This window comes from Rhinopithecus bieti, unplaced genomic scaffold, assembly GCF_001698545.2.
Source record: "Rhinopithecus bieti isolate Rb0 unplaced genomic scaffold, ASM169854v2 scaffold_33937, whole genome shotgun sequence".
NCBI classification, from domain to species: domain Eukaryota; kingdom Metazoa; phylum Chordata; class Mammalia; order Primates; family Cercopithecidae; genus Rhinopithecus; species Rhinopithecus bieti.
The window spans coordinates 523,210-539,238 of NW_016814873.1; the positions used below are offsets into that span (position 1 = coordinate 523,210).

Sequence of the window (16,029 nt, forward strand, 5' to 3'; positions counted from 1 at the left end):
GAGACTTAAATGTTAGACCTAATACCATAAAAACCCTAGAAGAAAATCTAGGTAGTACCATTCAGGACATAGGCATGGGCAAGGACTTCATGTCTAAAACACCAAAAGCAACGGCAGCAAAAGCAAAAATTGACAAATGGGATCTAATTAAACTAAAGAGCTTTTGCACAGCAAAAGAAACTACCATCAAATATTTTTTTAACAAATAGAGGTGCATGGTTTTTAAAATGTGTAAATCACTGTCTTACAAGTGAAGCCTGGGGAAGAAATGGTCACTCCTCTTCTGCAGTCAATCTGCTTAGGAGCCTTCTCTGTAAAAAGCTGCCTCCCATCCCTGTGCTTCTCACAGGCTCTTTCCAAGGGGGATGTAGAGCCTCTATAGTAAAGAGCTGGATAGTGTCATAGAATCTTGTATGACTTTGGGGGTCATCCAGCCCAAATGTGAAATTTATAGAGGGGTTACTAAAGTTCAAAGGGTTGGCTGGGCATGGTGTCTCACACCTGTAACCCCACCACTTTGGGAGGCTGAGATGGGCGTATCACCTGAGGTCAGGAGTTCGAGACTAGCCTGGTCAACATGGTGAAACCCGTCTCTACTAAAAATACAAAAATTAGCCAGGCATGGTGGCGGGCACCTGTAAACCCAGCTACTCAGGAAGCTAAGGCAGGAAGAATCGCTTGAGCCCAGGAGGTAGAGGTTGCAGTGAGCCAAGATCGTGCCACTGCACTCCAATCTGGGTGACAAAGCAAGACTCCATCTCAAAAATAAATAAGGGTTGGGCACAGTGGCTCAGGCCTGTAATCCCAGCACTTTAGGAGGCCACAGTGGGTGAATCAACTGAGGTCAGGAGGTCAAGACCAGCCTAGCCAACATGGCAAAAACTCATCTCTACTAAAAATACAAAAATTAGCTGGGTGTTGTGTAGAGTGCCTGTAATCCCAGGTACTCGGGAGACTGAGGCAGGCGAATCGCTCAGACCCTGGAGATGGAGGTTGCAGTGAGCTGAGATTGCACCACTGCACTCCAGCCTGGGCAACACAGCAAGGCTCCATCTCAAATTAATAGATAGATAGATAGATAGAGTTCTAAGGGTTAAAGTAGCATGCTCAAAATTACACAGCTTAAGTGGAGAATCCACACCGAGAGCCCCATGTCCTCAGTCCCACTTCCATAGAACTCAATATTTAGAATAAACACACCAATTATAAGGTAATTATTTATGGCTTTGCATTTACCTTTAAAATATTTTGTGTCAATTTCAATTCGAGTTATTACTCCAGGATGTGCCAATCGGAAAACTGCCCATTCACAACCCGGAACCAAGAGAATGCCATTGTCATCATTCTGGAATTCAGAAGAGAAGAAAATGGTAAATGAACTTAGAGTCATTCAAGAAACCAGTCCTGAAAACCAACAGGTGAAAAAGGTGGATGTGCTTCTTTTATTTCTTACTATAGAAGAGTGTTTCCTGGGGCCTGATGTGTAGATCACTGTCATGTAAATTGCCTCTTTGCTATCATTTCTTAAATATCTCATGCCAATTTGTGAGCTCATGGGGCCCGGATAAGTTTTTCTAAATTTCTATGTCAATTACAGATGCCTGCAAAATGTTATACGTGCAGCAATCTTTATCTAATCCAGTCCATAGGTTCTCTAATTAGTTTGTTTTGACCTTTCAAGGTACATATTTTGTTGGTCAAACCTATACTGATACATGATGTACATTCAAACCTTAGTTTTGAGAAAGGAAAGTTTGTTCACTGATATCTCAAAGCATCAGGTGACATGAAATTCAATTTAGGAAGGGGAGAGCACTTTTCTGACCAAGTTTTCAGTAGGATTTGCAAATTGAAAGGCATTGTATTTTTTGTTTCGCTTCACCTTGGTTTCTCTATCTCAAATTAGTTACTGGCCAAATTAAACAGCTGCATAGACTCTAGGGCACCCTGTCCATCACAAATTCACATAAGTGGTATAATCCTGAGATACACAGATATTTAGAATTACTAAACTAGTGGTTCTTCCCCAGATCTCCCAACATATTTATTCATAACTTTTGTATTATTAAATCACAGCTCCTTTTGTTTCTTTATTGAAGAAACAGAGGAATGTTCCAAAAATGCATTGGCGTAGCTGTCAATGACCGGTATGTTTGGCCTTCTGAGTCTCTGCCCTGATATTATCATGAAAACAGTGGGAAATTTGGAAAAAGTAAATCATAGTAATTAGCATTTTGGACAATGCGTATGAGGATTCTAGAATACGCAAAAGTTTATTTAAATGGAAAAAAGTTCCAAAAAATACTTTTTAGAAAAACTTTAAACCATAGTTATTTTTAACTTCTTACTTCTAATATCGGTGGCCGGTCCAGCCTTCTTGCCGTTTCCCAACCATCCGCCATAGACTTTGCCCCACCGACTCCTACAGAAAATAACATTGTTGAATGGTAAACTGCATGATTTTAACTATGAGGACAAATACAATGCTGTAATTAAATTACAGATCTCATGCATCTGAGCATTGCTACATAAATTATTTTCATTAAAGTTAATGTTTCAGTAAATTCACAATCATAGCGTTAGTTAAGTTTTACTTTTCCTTTTAAAGCAGACACTTAGGCCAAAATTAGGTAGAAAAATTGGTAATGTTGACTTTCTTCATGTCATAAAGGCATCAAATCCTACACATGGAAGATTAATCTCATCCACTCCCATGCTTTGGGATGTGCCTTTCCTTTTAAATCATTCTGACCATACTGGGGTATTTAATGCTGGTACCCAGACTTCCTAAATAAGCCAGCTCCGAGAATATCATCTTACCTATTATATTGTTTGGGTGCCCAAACTTAGCATTACTAAATCCTACACAGACACCCCCAAAAGTGATGGCCACTAGGTCTGCATGTTCTTTGGGGTCGGTTGCAGTCCAGTCTTTTTGTCCAGTACCTAATACTCTTAAGTCGTGCAATTCCACCATCTGAAAAGGAAAGGTGCCTTAGTTATTGTTTGTAAAAATGGCTGCTTGTGTATCATCAACTACAGGACCCTCCTGTCTTCTCCAGTGTCATCTCTTGGTAGGTTTTGGCCACATCCGCCTGCTGTTTCTCAAATACAACAAGCCCACTGCCCCAGGGCCTTTGCACTTGATATTATCCTGTACCAGAACAACTTTCCCAGCTCTCCAAAAGACTACTTATGTTCCTCACCTTAAAGGCATGGCCTCAGAAAAGCCTTCCCTCCATCCTCTGAAGTTATCTCCTCCCCACTCCATCCAGCCACTGCCTGCTCCCCAGGTTACATTTTATCATATCCCCTTGGTTATTTACTCCAGAGCTCTAATTACAGCCTGAAATTATCTTTTTAAGTTCCTGCTAAAATCAGTCTCGCAAACCCAGAAGGCGAAATCCTTGGAGGCCAGACCAGTTATCTGTATTGTTCACTTCTGTACCGCTCTTGTATTCTCTCTACCTAGAAGAGGTCTGGGCACACAGTAGGCATTGAAGTTTTTTTAATTAAATAAACAACTCCAAGGTCAAACAGCATTTGAGAAATTCACCATACAAATAATATTTCGTGCTAGAAATGAGCCTTGCTGACTCTCACAGACTCAGACAAAAGAACCTTATGTTTTTATTTTTACAACACCACACTGCTTAGCAACGTTATTGAGAATACAAAAGATAATATTCACAAAATCAAATTGCTACTGAGAACTACAGCAGCCTGAAATTAGGTCTGCAGAGGAGCAAATAGCTACCAAAATCAACTCACAGCATCTGATTCTAGTAGAATGAATGTTTTGTTTCTTCGAATATTAATTCCTAGAAGGTGGAAACCAAGCATTTTTAATACAGAAAATTAATTTAATCAAAATATTGTACTAAAACAAGCCCTATATGTTTTTATTTTACAAATTTGGTGAAAATGAGTGATCTGAAAATTTTTTGGTAAAACAATGGAAGTCTTGCAAATAACAACAAAAACCAAAACTTCATTGCCATAAAACCCTAGAAAACATCCTGGAGGGAGTCGTTCAGCAGGAGCTAGGTAGGCTGTGAGAGGAGTATCACTGCCATTCTAGTTCATTAAATATTATAATTGGCTTTAATGGTATAGAAGATATTCATCTGTTGAAAGTAAAGTCTACTTCACATTTTTAAAAATAAGATTCTTCTTTACAGAGTTAATATCCAAAGTTGCTTTTAATCACAACTGTCAAGGAATCCCAGAAATGACTCTTCATCCTCTGAGTACATCTCATTTAAACCAACCCATTCGCACCCAATGTGTCCCCATGACATCAGCCTGGTTTTCCGCAGCTTCCTTTCCCTTTACACCTGGATCCCAGGTGGAATCCTCATGGAGCAATTAAAGATGCCATTAAGACTTGGGACATGAAATCTGCCTGCAGGCATTGCCCATCTTTCCTCTTCAGGTCGTCAACGCTGACCAATTAGGAAAGAGCTGTTATGTGCTTAGGGTTCCTTCATATTCAACCCAGAAAAGCAGGGCTCCCACTCAGAAGCTATTTTAGACCCTCTTTCAACTCATGAATCCTATACAAACTGGGTTGGACACATAAAGTTGCTATTTTGGTAGATCAGAAATAGTCAAATAGAAATGTTTATGGCTCTGCCAAAATACTTTTGTTACATGTATCACTATTTTGCAGTTTTTTGTTTTGTTTTCTTTTCTTTTTGAGACAGAGTCTCGCTCTTGTCACCCAGGCTGGAATGCAGTGGCACGATCTCGGCTCACTGCAACCTCCGCCTCCCGGGTTCAAGTGATTCTGCTGCCTCAGTCTCCCCAGTAGCTGAGATTACAGGCATGCGCAACCATGCCTGGCTAATTTTTGTACTTTTAGTAAAGATGGGGTTTCGCCATGTTGGCCAGGCTGGTCTCGAACTCCTGACCTCAGGTGATCCACCCACCTCGGCCTCCCAAAGTTATTTTTCTTATCTGTCCGCCACTGGGTTATTCACTTCATAAGGACAAGGACTCTGTCAATTAAATCTAACAACAAATAGTTATTGAGCTTTTCTGTTCCCCATGCTGTACTAAGTGTCAGGTGTACGAAAATGACAATCTGGACCCACGGCCCTTCCTTTATGAAACGTACAGGCTGTTGGCTCTGACCTACACATTGTCAGGAAAATGATTATATGGCCAATGCTCAGTCTGTAGCTCAAAGTAGTTATTCCATAGTGTGTGTTAAATTAACAAGTGGGAAAAAGGCCTGAATCTCTTGTAAGCTTTGCTCATTCATTGTCTTACGCTGTTTTTAGAACAGATGATTTCAGTGAGTAATTAATATTAGTAAACATGTGTTTAGATCTTTCCATTTTCATGTCTCACTTTAAAGCATCATAACCAGAGACTTCAGGTCTCTGGAAATGGTCCTAAGGGCATACGGAAAATTCAGCAACATCTATTCAAGAATATCTGCTAAAATTCAGTAAGAGCAGTGAGAGTCTGCAGTGTCTGAACCAAGACCTCGCCTTCACACCCTCTCCCAGATCAGCAAAGTGGAGACTGCAAACAGGTGCAGCCCATGGTTGCAGGGCTGTCTTCCCAGGAGAGGAAGGACATCAGGATTTCTCATTCTGCCCCTATATGCCTGTTCTGAGGTTAAGTCCTGGGTGAGTGTGGTTGAGAGGCAGGGGCTCCTTTATTTGACCCAGCCCTGACTCATGGGACAGGGTCCTACCTTAGGCATGGCCACTGGGATATTGGGGCCACAGTGACCCATCCCATGGGCCATAAGGTGGAGGCGTCACACTGAGGGTGAGACATCCCCAGCCCTGCAAACCCGGTAACTCAGACAGAGGAAACACCAAATCAGAGTTGCTGTTCAGCAACACCGTGTTGTAAGAGGTTTGTTCCACGGGTCCCCTGGGGACAAACACCTAGCTAACCTTCTCACACCACTAGAATATGCTCCCTGGGACCTCCCCTATTCTGATGGGCAGTAATTTGATTGTTTACTACAAATGAGGCAATCCTGGGCTTAAGGTGCCATCTAGTGCTGAAAAGTAGGCAGCTACCTAGCAGGAAATAAAATCAACAGGAAATTTTATAAAGATTCTCTAAGCTAAGCTTGTCCAGCACATGGCCAGTGGGTCTTATGAGGCCCATGGTGGCTTTGAATGTGGCCCAACACAAATCCATAAACTTTCTTAAAAACGGTATGAGATTTTTTTGTTATTTTTTGGGGGGGCTCATCAGCTATCATTAGTGTTAGTGTATTTTATGTGTGGCCCAAGACAATTCTTCCAGTGTGGCCCAGGGAAGCTAAAATATTGCACACTCCCTACATTTAAGCAAACATATTCAACAAAAACTGAAACAAAGCAGACAGAAAAGACTGGAATAAATAACTAATGCTTCAATGCACAGGCATTGATGTACATCCATAAGAAACAACAGCAAAGAACTGTGACATCCCCAAATGGACAAAGCAAGTAACCAGTGACTGATCATAGTAAGGCAGTGATATATGAACGCTGTGATCAATAATTCAAAATAGCAGTTTTAAGGGAACTCAGTGACCTCAAAGATAACACACAAAAACAGCTTAGAAGTTTATCAGAGAAATTTAATGAAGAGATTTAAAGGATTTTTTAAATCAAATAGAAGCCTTTGAATGGAAAATACATTTGCTGAACCGAAAATTCATTAGAGGCTCTTAAGAGTACAATGAAGCAAGCAGAGGAAAGAATCAGTGAGCTCAAAATGGGCTATTTAAAATACCCAGGAGAAAAAAATGAAAAAGAATTAAGATTGCTTACAATATATAAAAAATTACCCCAAAAGACCAAATCTAAGAATTATTGGTGTTCAGGAGGGAGTTGAGCAAGAGAAAGGGGTAGAAAGCTTATCCAAAGAAATAATAGAAAACTTTTCAAAACTTGATGAAAACATAAATATCCTGGTACAGAAAGGTCAGAGAATACCAAACAGATTGTATCCAAATAAGACTACTCCAAGGCTTTTCAAAAATCCTAAAGGTCAAGGACAGGCTGGGTATGATGGCTCATGCCTATAACCAGCACTTTGGGAGATCAAGATGGGTGGATTGCTTGAGCCCAGGATTTTGAGACCAGCCTGGGCAACATGGTAAAATCCTGTTTCTACAAAAAAAAAAATACAAAAATTAGCCAGGCATGGTGGTGTACACCAGTGGTCCCAGCTACTTGGGATGCTGATGTGGCAGGATCATCTGAGCCAAAGGAGGTTGAAACTGCAGTGACCTGTGATTATACTATCAGACTCCAGCCTGGGTGACAAAGTGAGACCCTGTCTCAAGAAAAAAAAAAAAAAAAGGTCAAGGATAAAAATTCCTAGAAACAGCAAGAGAAAAGAAGCAAATAACATAAAGAAGCTTCAATTCATCCGTCAACAGACTTCTCAATGGTAGCCATACAGGCCAAGAAGAAGTGGGATGACATTTTAAAGTGCTGAAAGAAAAAAAGACTGCCATCCAAGAATATTGTATCCAGAAAAGCTATCTTTCAAATATGAAAGAGAGAGAAAATCTTTCCTGGATAAACAAGAGCTGAGAGAATTCACCACCACCAGTATTAAATGAAATGCTAAAGTTCTTCAGTTTGAAAAAAACACTAATGTGCAAAAAGAAAATATTTAAATGTATAAAACTCACTAGTAAAATTAAGTGCATTAACGAACTCAGAATACCCCAACACTGTAATTATAGTATGTAATTCACTTCATGTCCAAAGACAAATCTATCAAAATAATAATATTTTGTTGATATCATTAACAGGTGTTAAAAGATAGGCAATATAAAACATGCAAATTGAGACAACATAAAGTCAAAATGTGGGAGGAGAGATAAAGTTAAAATGTAGAGATTTTAGTTTTCTTTGTTTCTATTTTTTCTTTGTGATCTAAGATGAGTTGGCATCTCTTTAAAATAACTTGTTATATCTATAGATATTTTATAAGCCTCGTGGTAGCCACAATGCAAAAATCTATAATAGATTTGCTAAAAATAAAAGTCAATTAAAATGTACTATCAGAGAAAATTAGTTAACAACTAAGGCAGAAAGAAAAGAAAGGAAAGGAAGGGGAGGGGAGGGGAGGGGATCCGAAAAAAAGCAACACAATGACAGTAAGCTCTTACTTACTGATGACAATACTGAGTTTAAATGGATTCAATGCTCCAAATCAAAGGCATACTGTTGCTTAACAGACTAAGAAACAAGACCCAACTATATGCTGCCTACAAGAAACCCACTTGACCTATAAAGACACAAATAGGCTGACAGTGAAAGGATGGAAAAAGACATCTCATGCAACCAGAGACCAAAAAAAGAGCAGGAGTAGCTACACTTATATCAGATAAAATAGACTACAAATCAAAGACTGTTAAAAAAAAAAAAGGCAAGACACCATGTAATGATAAATGGGTCAATTATGAATATCTATGTGTCCAACACCAGAGCTTTCAAGTCTTACATAAAGCAAACATTAATAGATCTACAGGGATAAATAGACTGCAATACAATAATAGTAGGTGACTTCAACACCTCACTTTCAGTAATGGACAAATCGTCCAGACAGGAAATCGACAAAGAAATAGTAAAGTTGAACTACACACCAGATCTAATGGACCTGACATTACAGAATATTTTACCCAACTGCTGCAGAATATACATTCTTTTCATCAGCACATGGAACATTCTCTAGAATAGGCCATATCTTGGGCCACAAAACAAGTCTAAACAAAGTCTAAACAAAAACAAGACATATCAAGTATATTTTCTGACCACAATGGAATGAAACTAGAAATCAATAATAAGAGAAACGCTGGAAAATACACAAACACATGTAAATTAAACAACATGCTCCTGAACAACAAATGGGTCAGTAATTAAGAAGGAAATTTTTAAAATGCTTGAAACAAATGAAAATGGAAATACAACACACAAAAATATATGGGATACAAAAGAGCAGTAGAAGGAAGTTTATAGCAATAAATACCTATACCAAAGAAGTAGAAAGACTTCAAATTAATCTAACAATGCATCTCAGTAAACTAGAAAAGCAAGTATAAACCAAACCCAAAATTAGTAGAAGAAAAAAAATAAAGATCAGAGGATAAATAAATGGTGACTAAAATAATACAGAGGATCAAAAAACAAAAAAACTGGTTTTTAAAAAAGAAACAAAAGTGATGAACCTTTAGCTAGACTAATTACAAAGAGAAAAGACTCCAAAAAATCAGAAATAGAAAAGGGTACATAAAAAATGAGACTGACTCTCTTCTCTTTTCCATTTGACAGACACCTGCATTTTCTTATGCAGTGCCAGCTGTGTCCCTGAGGCAACAAGATGAAAATGAAGGCCAGAGTAAACAAATTTGGCCATATTGAGCACGTGATCACCAAGGCTGCTTTTAGCTCTGGCAGAGTGGATATTGTCATCATCAATGATGCCTTCATTGACCTCAACTACCTGGTCTACATGTTCCAGTATGCTTCTACCCATGGCAAGTTCCATAACATCATCAAGGCTCAGAATGGAAGCCTGTCATCAATGGAAATCCCATCATTAACTTCCAGGAGCAAGATCCCCCGCAAAATCAGGTGAAATGACACCAGTGCTAATTATGTTGTTGAGTCCACTAGAATCTCCATTACCATGGAGAAGGCTGGGGCTCACTTAGAGGGGTAAGCCAAAAGAGCCAACATCTCTGTACCCTCTGCTGATGTCCCTTATGTTTATGTGGGGTGTGAATCATGAGAAGTATGAAAACAACCTCAAGATCCTTAGTAGTGCCTCATATACCACGTACTGCTCAGCTCTTCTGGCCAAGGTCATCCATGACAACTTTGGCACCATGGAGGGATTCATGACCACAGCCTATGCCATCACTACCACCCAGAAGACCCGTGAAGGCCCAGAAGACCATGGGTGCCCTTTCTTGGAAACGTTGGCAGGATGGCCACAGGGCTCTACAGAACAGCATCTCTGCATCTACTGGCACTGCCAAAGCTGTTGGAAAGGTCACCCCCAAGCTGAATGGAAAGCTCACTAGCATGGTGTTCCATATCCCCACCTCTCTGTCGTTTTGGACCTGACTTGCCATCTGGAGAAACCTGACAAATATGATACCATCAAAAAGGTGGTGAAGCAGGCATTGGAATGTCCCCTCAAGGGCATCCTGTGCTATTGTGAGTGCCAGGCTGTCTCCTCTGACTTTAACAGACATTCACTCTTCCACCTTTGATGCTGGGGCTGGCATTGCCCTCAGTGACCACTTTGTCAAGCTTATTTCCTGATATGACAATGAATTTGGCAACAGGGTAGTGGACCTCATGGTCCACATGACCTCCAAAGAGTAAGAGCCCCTGGACCACCAGCCCCAGCAAGATCACAAGAGGATTAGAGAGGTTCTCAGCTGCTAGGGAGTCCCTGCCACACTCACTCTCCTACCATACTAAGAATCTCCCCCGACACAGTTTCCATGCCAGGCCCTCTGAAGAGAGAGGGGCCTAGGGAGCCACACCCTGTCACATACCATCAATAAAGTTCACTGTACTCAGCCAAAAGGATATGTGACCACAGGATTACAAAGATTAATTAGACTATTATGAACAACTACATACCAACAAATTGGAAAACCTAGAAGAAATGGATACATTTCTGGACACATACAATCTACCAAGATTGAACCATGAAGAAATAGAAAACCTTAATAAACCAGTGATGAATGATGAGATCAAAGTTGAAATTTAAAAAGTCTCCCATCAAAGAAAATTCCAGGACCTGATGGCTTCACTGCTGAATTCTACCAAACATCAAAGGAATAACTAATACCAATTTTACTCAAACTCTTCAAGAAAATTGAAGCAGAAGAAATACTTCCAAACTCATTCTACAAGACCAATATTACCCTGATACGAAAACCAGACAAAGACAACAACAAAAAAAGAAAACTACAGGTTAATATAACTGATGGACATAGATGCAAAAGTCCTCAACAAAATACCAGCAAACTGAATTTAACAACACAATAAACAGATCATTCACCATGATCAAGTGGAATTCATTCGAGGAAGGCAAGGATGGCTCAACATACATTAATCAATAAACATGATACATCACTAACTGAACCAAAAACAAAAACTATATGATCATTTCAATAAATGCTGGAAAGCATTTGATAAAATTCAACATCACTTCATGATAAAAATTTAAAAACTCAATGAATTGGATATAGAAAAAAAAGTACCTCAAAATAACGAAAGCCACATATGACAAACCTACAGGTAACATCATACTGAATGGATAAAAAATAAAAGCCTTTTCTCTGAGATCTGGAACAAGACAAGGAGGCCCACTTTCACCACTTTTAATAACATAATATTGGAAGTCCTGGCTGGAGCAATTATGCAAGAGAAATAAATGGCATCCAAATTGAAAAGAAAGAAGTCAAGTTAGCCTTCTTCACAGAAAACATGATCTTAGAAAACCTAAAGACTCCACCCAAAACTGTTACAACTGATAAACTAATTCAGTACATTTTCAGGATACAAGTTCAACATACAAAAATCAGTAGCATTTATACACACCAACAGTGAACAATCTACAAAATAAAACAAGAAGGCAATTGCATATGCAATAGCTACAAAAACTATAAAATACAGAGGAATCAATTTATCCTAAGAAGTGAAAGAGCTATACAAGGAAAGCTATAAAACACTGATGAAATAAATTGAAGAGGACACAGAAAAAATGGAAAGATGTTCCATGCTCCTAGATGGAAAGAATTAATATTGTTAAAATGACAATACTATCCAAAGAAATTTACAGATTCAATTGAATCCCCATTAAAATACCAATGACATTCTTCTCAGAAATATTTTTCAAAAAAGTAAAATTTAAATGAAAGACCCTGAATAACCAAAGCAAAAAGAACAAAGCTGAAGGCATCACACTAACTGACTTCAAAATGTACTATGAAGCTATATAACCAAATCAGCATAGTAATGGCAAAAAACAGACATACAATAGAGAACCCAGATTTAAATCCACACATTTACAGCCAACTCATTTTCAGCAAAGGCACCAAGAACATGCAGTAGGGAACAGTCTCTTCAGTAAATGGTGCTGGGGAAACTAGATAACTGCATGCAGAAGAATGAAACTAGTCCCCTATCTCTCACCATATGCAAAATAAAGTCAAAATGGATTAAAAACTTAAATCTAAGACCTGAAACTATGAAAATGCTAGAAGAGGCTGGGCGCAGTGGCTCACGCCTGTAATCCCAGCACTTTGGGAGGACGAGGCGGGCAGATCACGAGGTCAGGAGATTGAGACCATCCTGGCTAACATGGTGAAACCCCGTCTCTACTAAAAATACAAAAAATTAGCCAGGTGTGGTGGTGGGCACCTGTAGTTCCAGCTACTTGGGAGGCTGAGGCAGGAGAATGGCGGGTGAACCCAGGAGGCGGAGCTTGCCAGTGAGCTGAGATCGCACCACTGCACTCCAGCCTGGGTGACAGAGTGAGACTCCGTGTCCAAAAAAAAAAAAAAAAGAAAGAAAGAAAGAAAGCAAAAGATGCTTCTGGAATTCTCAAGTAAATTATCATAAGCCCTAAATTCATTTTATTCCTAGTACTCCCACCATCTCTGAACAATGTTCTTTTTTTTTTTGAGACAAAGTCTCGCTCTTGCCCCCCAGGCTGGAATGCGATGGCACTATCTCGGCTCACTGCAACTTCCGCCTCCTCGGTTCAAGTGATTCTCCTGCCTCAGCCTCCATAGTAGCTGGGATTACAGGCACCCGCCACCACGCCTGGCTAGTTTTGGTATTTTTAGTAGAGATAGGGTTTCACCATGTTGGCCAGGCTGGTCTCGAACTCCTGACCTCAGGTGATCCACCCGCCTCGACCTCCCAAAGTGCTGGGATTATAGGCGTGAGCCACTGCATCCAGCCTGAATCTCTGAACAATGTTCCAAATTTGATATACTACATGAAAAAGTCAAGATTTTTTTCCATTTTTCCCATCCCTGGAATCATCTGCCGTATGAAATAACCATACAAAAAGCTAGGCCACCACAAAACATTATTGGCTTTGTGGGAAACAGAGCAGCAGATGCCTGACCCAGTGGAAATCCTTCCTAGAGAACTAGAATCATGGCAAAGAGTGTCACATACTGAAAATAACATGGCCGGGCATGGTGGCTCACGCCTGTAATCCCAGCACTTTGGGAGGCCGAGGCGGGCGGATCACGAGGTCAGGAGAACGAGACCATCCTGGCTAACACGGTGAAACCCCATCTTTACTGAAAATACAAAAAAAATTAGCCAGGGGTGGTGGCGGGCGCCTGTAGTCCCAGATACTCGGGAAGCTGAGGCAGGAGAATGACGTGAACCTAGGAGGCGGAGCTTGTAGTGAGCCGAGATCGTGCCACTGCACTCCAGCCTGGGCAACAGGGCGAGACACCGTCTTCAGAAAAAGAAAATAACAGCAGCACAGCTGACTTCCTGTGTCCTCTCCCATTCCCACATCCATTTTTCTTTCATATTAGGATATAAACCCTTGGAATCAAACCTGCTTCCTTATGGTTTAGGAATGACAGTAATATTCTTAGTCTTTTTTTTTTTTTTTTTTTTTTTTTTTTTTTTTGAGACGGAGTCTCACTCTGTCGCTGGGGCTGGAGTGCAGTGGCCGGATCTCAGCTCACTGCAAGCTCCGCCTCCCGGGTTCACGCCATTCTCCTGCCTCAGCCTCCCGAGTAGCTGGGACTACAGGCGCCCGCCACCTCGCCCGGCTAGTTTTTTGTATTTTTTAGTAGAGACGGGGTTTCACCGTGTTAGCCAGGATGGTCTCGATCTCCTGACCTTGTGATCCGCCCGTCTCGGCCTCCCAAAGTGCTGGGATTACAGGCTTGAGCCACCGCGCCCGGCCAATTCTTAGTCTTTGTAGAGACTAGCAATTAAAAAAAAAGTCAAAGCAAACAAAATGACTTTTTTACTCTACTAGCATTCTACAACAAGAGTTAAGGACTATAAAAGACATAGGAAGGCTGGGCGCTGTGGCTCATGCCTGTAATCCCAACACTTTGGGAGGCCAAGCCGGGTGGATTACTAGAGGTCAGGAATTCGAGACCAGCCTGGCCAACATAGTGAAATCCCATCTCTACTAAAAATACAAAAATTAGCCGAGTGTGGTAGCAGGCACCTATAATCCCAGCTACGCAGGAGGCTGAGGCAGGAGAATTGCTTGAACACAGGAGGTGGAGGTTGCAGTGACCAGAGATCGCACCACTGCAATCCAGTCTGGGAGAAAGTGCGAGACTCTGTCTCAAAAAAAAAGAAAAAAAAGACATAGGAGAAGACATTACTATGTAATGAACTCAAGGTATAAGGAAGTAAATGAAGAGCTCCAAGTGCAAGATGTCCAGGCTTGGCATGTCTGGGTTGTAAGAGTTCAGCAGCCTGGCTCTACTTGTTTTTCTGCTTCCTTTTGTGGAAGTTCAAACCAGCTGACTCACAGTTAAAGAGTGAGTCTCAAGTCATTCCCTTAGAGAAGTGACAGCAAGAAAAGGCTTCGTTAAGTGGCCTGTATGCAACCATAAAAAAATACAAGAGAGTAGTCCCATTAATGTTCAGTAAGAGACAAAAGACTAAAGATGGCTTATGACATAAGGTCTGAAAAAAAAGAAATATTCAGTTGCTTACCAATTGCTGATACCCTTGTCTATAAATAAATCTGAATGAGACTCCAGGGGCTCAAAATATAAACAGAAACCATTGATATTCATTAAGATATTTTTATGGGGTATATTTGGAAACATAAGTGATGATCTGGCTTACCAATGGTGGGATCATGATCTTCTGGGAATCGGTGGCTGATGAACTGCATGGTCATGGCTTCAAAAGAAGAAATAAAAGTCAAATCCTCACAAAGGTGACCCACAGAGAGAATTTTAAGTATTAACATTGCAAGATAGCAAGTATCCCATCTGGTCACTTAAGTACTTTTCGTCCATGCTTTCTGTCAAATGGAAAATGTTACCTACCACTCTTCCCTACACCACCAGCACCCAGCATCACTAGTTTGTACTCCCGTGAGAGCCCAGCGGGGCTGCTACAGCAGCTACCAACTGGGCGAGTTCCAGAATCCATTGTCCTCTTGGGGCCTTCCTGGGCTGCCCCGAGGAAAAGCCACCTAGAAAAGGAGGAGGAAATGCTTAATCCAGGATGGAGACACCACGGCGACAGCCCTCAAGCCAGTGCCTTACCTTTCCATACATACTCTGGCCTGTCCGTCTTGCTCACCACTGCACCCCTTCTGGTGGCCCTAAGAAACCCCCCACATCTTCACCCTCCCTCCGAGACAGTTCAGTCACATGACAGACACATCACAGGTTTTACTTTTTCCAAAGAGAAAAATTAAAAGATACAAATAAATTTACGTCCCGGCACAGTAGGGGCAAGGAGAAAGTTTCGGGAAGTAAGGGATGCGACCCCTTAGGCCGCAGGGGTCCCCTCACGCCTGCGGTACCCGGAGGTTCCGCCCCCTCCCCATTCTCCTCCGAGACCCCTCCCCGCCCCCAGCTGCTCCTCCGCCGCCAGACTCCCCACCCATCTTCCTCACAAGCCGACGCCCTGCTGCTCCTACCGGTCAGTGGGGACTGGAACACCACGGCCGGTCGGGTCACCCACTTGTCTTCCTTCACCCGCAGAGGCTCCGTCACTGACCTGTGACCCCTCCCGCAGCCGGGTAAGATGGCGCCACCGGCTCCCGAGTCGCGGAAGGAGGGGCGGGGCCACTCTGTGACGCCCACAGCCTGCCCCGCCCTCTTTCCACCCCGAGGTCCCTAAACCCAGTTCCGGGACTCACCGCTGAAGGCCCTCTGGTCACCTACCCAACGTAGGGTGTATGCACTCACAGACAAGGGTATTTAATTAGGAGTAGAAAGTAAATTAGTTACACAAAAGGGGAGTACGTGGTAAGAGACACGCAGGGACACTTAAAAACATTAACAACTTA

The 16,029-nt window shown here is 41.5% G+C and overlaps 1 protein-coding gene, 1 long non-coding RNA gene and 1 pseudogene across 2 annotated transcripts in view; 1 reads left to right on the forward strand and 2 right to left on the reverse strand.

The window, feature by feature from the left end:
* LOC108515525 (probable allantoicase) overlaps positions 1-2,983 on the reverse strand; it is an 8,599-nt gene extending 5,616 nt beyond the window's left edge. The window contains exons 1-3 of the mRNA XM_017852467.1: positions 2,821-2,983; positions 2,349-2,422; positions 1,237-1,345 (exon numbers count right to left, since the gene is read on the reverse strand). Of these exons, the coding sequence (XP_017707956.1) occupies positions 1,237-1,345; positions 2,349-2,422; positions 2,821-2,977 (340 nt within the window). The 5' untranslated portion in view covers positions 2,978-2,983. The remainder of the gene's footprint in view (positions 1-1,236; positions 1,346-2,348; positions 2,423-2,820) is intronic.
* Positions 1-10,367, forward strand: part of LOC108515524 (glyceraldehyde-3-phosphate dehydrogenase pseudogene) — a 15,788-nt pseudogene extending 5,421 nt beyond the window's left edge.
* A 3,939-nt stretch (positions 10,368-14,306) lies between these two features.
* On the reverse strand, positions 14,307-15,789 carry LOC108515564 (uncharacterized). The gene is made up of 3 exons (XR_001881561.1): positions 15,658-15,789; positions 15,056-15,204; positions 14,307-14,906 (listed from the first exon to the last, which is right to left on the reverse strand). It is a non-coding gene; the product is annotated as an uncharacterized LOC108515564 (long non-coding RNA).
* Positions 15,790-16,029: the final 240 nt, after the last annotated feature.